This window comes from Moschus berezovskii, chromosome 9 (assembly GCF_049115385.1).
Source record: "Moschus berezovskii isolate FMDL1 chromosome 9, NW_MosBer_1.0, whole genome shotgun sequence".
In the NCBI taxonomy this organism is placed as follows: domain Eukaryota; kingdom Metazoa; phylum Chordata; class Mammalia; order Artiodactyla; family Moschidae; genus Moschus; species Moschus berezovskii.
The window spans coordinates 107,324,966-107,331,100 of record NC_142468.1 but is presented as its reverse complement, the minus strand read 5'-3'; the positions used below and the strand labels follow the sequence as shown (position 1 = coordinate 107,331,100).

Genomic DNA, 6,135 nt, shown 5'->3' with positions numbered 1-6,135 from the left:
GACTGTTTCAGAACCTTCAGAGCCCTGGTCAGCTTTCCAGCAAGAACTGACATACAGACAACTCAAACAGCAGCCCAGGGAATCCCAGGGCTCATTAGGCTGAATGGTGGCATAAGGACCATAAAAGCTTCAGATACAGACAAAGCACAAGGGAGAGGCGATCTCTCCAGTCCTTACAGCCAGCCCTCAGTTAGGGCTTGACTCATAAGAACACCATTAGGGCACAGACAGGGCAACTTTGATGGTCATCTGAGGATTTCTCATTTTGCTAGCCTGAGACTATGAAGAAGGGGCTGGTGGAATGAAGAGCAGGGTAAAATGTTTTTTCTTTGAAACTGCATAGATCCTGATACGCAATGATGTAAGTTTCTCAGATCTCCAGTCTCCTCCCTTACACCTCTTTCTGACTCTGAAAACCTTTTTATACCTCCTGTTGTTCATACTCTTTTTCTCTATACACTGACTTTTATCAATCTTAAATTTAAGAAATCATTTGAGTCTTGTTCTCTGTTTATACACTTAGAAGCATTCACAGAACAGTGAAATTCCCACAGCATCAGGGAATTCTAGGGATAGTAGTATTTTGGAAGGTGACTACAGGATTCGGATAAGATAGGATCAAATTTACATAACAGAAGGCACTGGATTCATGGGGGCTTCCCTGGAAGCTCAACAGTAAAGAATCCATCTGACAATGTAGGAGATGCAGGTTCAATCCCCGGGGTGGGAAGTTCCCCTGAAGAAGGAAATGCTAACCCACTGCAGTGGGTTCGTCAACTAGGAAATCCCATGGACAAAGGAAGCTGGCTGGCTACAGTCCATGGGGTCACAAAAGAGTTGGACACTACTTAGCGGCAATACAGCAACAGCTGGATTCGGGCCAATTCTGTCCTGAGCCTACTTAATTCTAACATAACCCATCCAGATCCTAATTCCCATTTCTTGAATTATTCCAGTTGCCTCATTTTTTTTTCCTTTTGTCTAGCTTAAACCTCTCTTGTTCTAATTTAGTTTATCTTTCTTAGGTCACTTGGTATTCTTGACCTGATGAAAAAAGAAAATGATTCTAAGGTGACAGAATTTGTTCTTCTGGGTCTATCATCATCCTTGGAGCTGCAGCTAGTTCTCTTCTTAATATTTCTGTTGTTTTACATGGCCATTGTCCTGGGAAACCTCTTGATAGTGGTAACAGTGAGAGTTGATGCTCACCTGCTCCAGTCTCCTATGTACTATTTTTTGGGCCACCTGTCCTTCATTGACCTATGCCTGAGCTGTGTTACTGTGCCCAAGATGTTAGGAGATTTTCTACAGGAGGACAAGATCATCTCTTCTTCAGGATGCCTGGCCCAGATCTACTTCCTGCACTTTCTGGGAGCCAGTGAGATGTTTCTGCTGACAGCCATGGCCTACGATAGGTGTGTTGCCATATGTAATCCTTTGCACTACCTGACAATCATGAACCGCCAGCTCTGCTTTCAGATGGTTTTTGCCTGTTGGTGTGGGGGTTTTGTCCACTCTATCACACAGGGCACACTGGTCATTCAGCTGCCCTTCTGTGGGCCCAATAAACTGGACAACTTCTACTGTGACGTCCCACAGGTCATCAAGCTAGCCTGCACAGACACATCTGTAGTAGAGGTGCTGATGGTCTCGAACAGTGGTCTGTTGTCTCTTGTCTGTTTCTTGGTCTTGCTCTTCTCTTATGCTGTCATCCTGGTCACCCTGAGAACTCGCTTCCGCCAGGGTCAGAGCAGGGCACTCTCTACCTGTGCCTCCCCCTTACAGTGGTCAGTCTGATCTTTGTGCCATGTGTATTCATCTACCTGAGACCTTTCTGCAGCTTCTCTGTGGACAAGGTTTTCTCTGTCTTCTACACAGTGGTCACACCTATGTTGAATCCCCTCATTTATACTCTCAGAAACACTGATATGAAGACAGCCATGAAGAAGCTGAGAAAAAAACATGTCATGTCATGACATGTCAAAGAATGAACAGGAAGAGGTGATTTAGAAAATATATTCTTTCTTAACACACTCTTAACTCATCCTGTACCTGAGTACATGCATGAGAACAAATTTGATGACTTTGGTATAAAAGAGAAGGTAGTATAAAAATTATAATGCATTGTTCTTGATTATAGTTGGGAGGCATAGGTGACTTTATCAGCTGTTAACTATTAAGCAAGGACCTCAGTAGTGTTTGTTGCTGCTGCTGCTGCTAAGTTGCTTCAGTCGTGTCCGACTCTGTGCGACCCCATAGACGGCAGCCCACCAGGCTCCCCCGTCCCTGGGATTCTCCAGGCAAGAATACTGGAGTGGGTTGCCATTTCCTTCTCCAATGCATGAAAGTGAAAAGTGAAAGTGAAGTTGTTCAGTCATGTCTGACTCTCAGTAGTGTTTATTGGCCCACAAATGATAATAGGAATTGAGTACTAGGGTCAAAGGGACACGTTGAAAGATCAACTATTCTAGCCTTTTGCCTATAAGTGGTCTTCCTTTATTCATTTCCCTTTTAAGCTCTTTTCAAATGAAAGGAGATTGTACAGCTCCTTTTGTGTCCTACTCCTCTAGGGTATAACATTTCCTGGTGTCCAGAAGTTCCTTCTGAGGTCTCATCAGAGTCCAGGGCAATGTGAATCCCTTTTGTCTTGTCCATAACAAAGCTTGAAAACATCACAAAGTAGCCTGAGTATTAGTGTTCACCCAGGAGCTATGGTGTGCATTGTGCCAATTTTTAGAAATGCAGTTGAACAACTCATTTGATTGAACCTAAGCTCTTAATGAAGTTTACGTGTAAAGGAAAGAAAGTCTAAGGGTGCTGGAGTGAGGGAAGCTCTCAGCATTCTGCTGTAGAGAATTCTTTAGAAGAGGGCATTCCATTTCACCTAGAGTTTTTCTTTTAGCTGAATTATTGGGAGAGAATTGAAAAGATTGCTCTTTAATGGTTCACAATGTTTAAGAGCTCTGAACTCTAAAGGAAAAAGAGAAAGAAATGCACTATGGTTTAAAGCACCCACCTACCTGGTTCCTGCCATTGAGGAAATATTGCTCTGCCCAGAAGTGCTTTGAAAAGTAATATTATTCAACTTTGTTTTTACCAACTCAATTTTGTTAAATAATATCTTGCCCAAGATCATGTAGAAAAAGTATAATTAACCAAGAAAGCTAGAAACTTTATTAAGTCTAAATTAATATTTTTTCTCCCCAGGAAGAGTATTAATACAATCAGATGAACTAACTGCTTTATTTCAATTATACCTGCATAGGATCGTGAGACCTAGGAGATCCTTACAAAAATATTCACCAGAACATTTATATTTAAGATTATCTAGGTGACTCAGTGGTCAAAATCTGCCTGCCAAGCAGGAGATGTGGGTTCGATCCCTGGGTCAGGAAGATCCCCTGAAGAAGGAAATGGCAACACAGTCCAGTATTCTTGCCTCGGAAACCGCATAGATAGAGGATCCTGGAGGGCTACAGGGTCGCAAAGGGTCAGATATGTCAGCGATTAAACAACTACAACAAACCTATGACATAAGGCTCTTTGCAACTTTTTATGCCTATGGGAGGAATTTATTCTATTTACTAAATAATAATAGAATGATGGACTTTGAAGAATATTTTTATATTTGTTCTCTTTATTTCCTAATCAATTGCTATAGGGAGGCTTTTCTGATTACTTAGTTAAAAAGCACACTTCAGGAAAAAAATGTCTTCTGAAATTCTACCTAATACCATGATTTATTAGATAATTTGCAACACTCCTCATCATATAAGAGTTTTCTTTACACTGGAATAAAGACTGGATTTTCATTTTTATGCTGGAAGTTAGTGAATTTATGTTTAAGAAACTATGTGTGTGTGTGTGTGTGTGTGTGTGTGTGTGTGTGTGTGGTTACAGAAGGAATTCTCAAAGACCAGGAACAAAGTTACCACTTGGGTGATTTCTTAACAGGATGAATGAGGGTGCATGGCATCCTGGTACAGATTACGCCCTCCTCTTTCCCTTCACTCCATGATATTTCCACAGAGAACTATTGTCTACCATAGACATCCAGAAGGGCTGACATGAGGAAACTGCCAGTCAGAGTAGTGTATGAGTTGACAGGAGGGACTAAGTGGTGCTGAGAGTCAGCCAGGCACACTGCAGGAACACTGCGGGAACATGAAGCTCCAGGCTTTCTTATCGTATCAGATAACTGCAACAGCCCCTTTTGCTGATGTCTCTCTTTCATAGGAAAGTTGAAGGCCTTAGGAAATCACACTTATTAGAGGGTAACAAGCGTTATTTTGTTTAACTTTCCTGAGAACCCTGTGGGGAAGGTACTATTATTTTATTGTCCTCATCGAACAAAGAGATAATTGCGAGGTTAAGTCTCTTGTCCTCTGGTAAATAGTGGAGCTGGACCATGATGAGGATGTCAAACTCCAACGTCCACACTTCTCACTCTCTGTTCTACTCCCCCAGGCATCTGCGCTCACATACTGTCTTCAAATACTATTCACCTTCCCCAGTGGATAGTGAGAGCCTTACAATTAGATATTTGGGTGACCTGTTGATGCCTGGGGGAACCCCCAAATGGCAAAATGACTACCACATTTCCAAGCACATAATAGGCTTTCAGCAAATAGCTGCTCAATCAATGAATGGATAATAAATTACTAGTGAATTCACAAAGGAATAATGAATGAATGAATATAAAAGGATCCAAAAATAGGATTTATTTATGAAAGGAACACCTGCCTGGAAATGTTTTTACTAGATGAGGAGTGAACACTGTGAAGGCATGCTGACTTCTTATCCATAACACGTCATAGTTTCTAGGGCTCTGAGAGGGGATAATTTGGCAATCAGAACGTTTCTGTTGTCTTATGTATTGTGTATGTGTACACACACACACATACATGACCCAACATGTAATTTCCTGTGTTCTGACCACATTTTAAAAGTCCTGTTGATATCTGGAACTGGACGTATGATATTCAGAAAAGTAAGATTCTGCCTTTGCGTCATCAGTTCTCTGCTGAATGCTGGTCGCTTCAGTGTGTCCGGCTCTTCGCGACCCTGTGGACTGCAGCCGGCCAGTCCTTGTCCATGAGGTTCTCCAGGCAGGAACACTGGCTGGGTCACCATGACCTTTCCCAGAGGACCTTTCTGACCCGGGGATTGAACCCACCCACGTCCTTTATGTCTCCTTATTGGCAGATAGGTTCTTTATCATTAGCACCACCAAAATGTTTTATTAATAGCCTTATAAAATTTCTGTTTTTCAGACTATGCATGGTTGATATTATCTACAGAATTCACAGGGCTTCTCAGGTGACGCTAGTGCTAAGAACCCACCTCCCAAAGTAGGAGACATAAAAGATAACAGGTTTGATCCCTGGGTCGGGAAATTCCCTGGAGAAGGAAACGGCAACCCCTCCAGTATTCTTGCCTGAAGAATCCCGTGGACAGCGGAACCTGGTGGGCTATAGTGCATAGGATCACAAAGAGTCAGACAAAACTGAAGTGACTTAGCAAGCATGCATACACAGAGTTCACAATTCACATGTCCTAAGACCACTTCCATGGCTGGCTTGCCTGAGCTTCTTCAGGTCTACCTCCCTGAGGCCGAATCATAGCACTGTTTTTGTGTGCACCTTCGGACTGAAGGGCAGTGAGTGCAAAGTGTGTGGCTAGATCCTGGACATCTGGGCTGCAGAATCAACATTCATACATGAGAGATCTCTTGTATTGGGATTTGGAACCAGAAAATGTGGGCTGGGGACTGAGAACGAAAACTTGCTATATCCATACTGCCATGTCTGATGGGTTTTAAATTTGAACCTGGCCTTCCAGTAGTTAGTTATGAGTATGAGAACATTATTTTCTATGATAAAACTAAAACTCATTTAAATTTTGTTACCTTGATTCATAGTTTTTTTTTTTTAATTTTTGTTGGATTTTTTTTTAAATTTTTATGGGAGGCTAATTATTTTACAATATTATATTGGTTGGTTTTGCCAGACATTGACATGAATCCACCCCGGGTGTACATGAGTTCCCCCTCCCAAACCCCCCTCCCACCTCCCTCCTCCCCTTATCCTCCCGATTATATTTGATTTACAACGCTGTGTCAGTTTCTGCTGTACA

At 42.1% G+C, this 6,135-nt stretch overlaps 1 protein-coding gene across 1 annotated transcript; it reads left to right on the top strand.

Moving 5' to 3' along the window:
- The first annotated feature begins 1,029 nt into the window (after positions 1–1,029).
- LOC129535559 (olfactory receptor 4Q3) lies at positions 1,030–1,991 on the top strand. Its single transcript, XM_055394025.2, is given in 2 exon segments — positions 1,030–1,774; positions 1,777–1,991. Coding segments are annotated over 2 exon segments (942 nt in total). The 5' UTR covers positions 1,030–1,047.
- Positions 1,992–6,135: the final 4,144 nt, after the last annotated feature.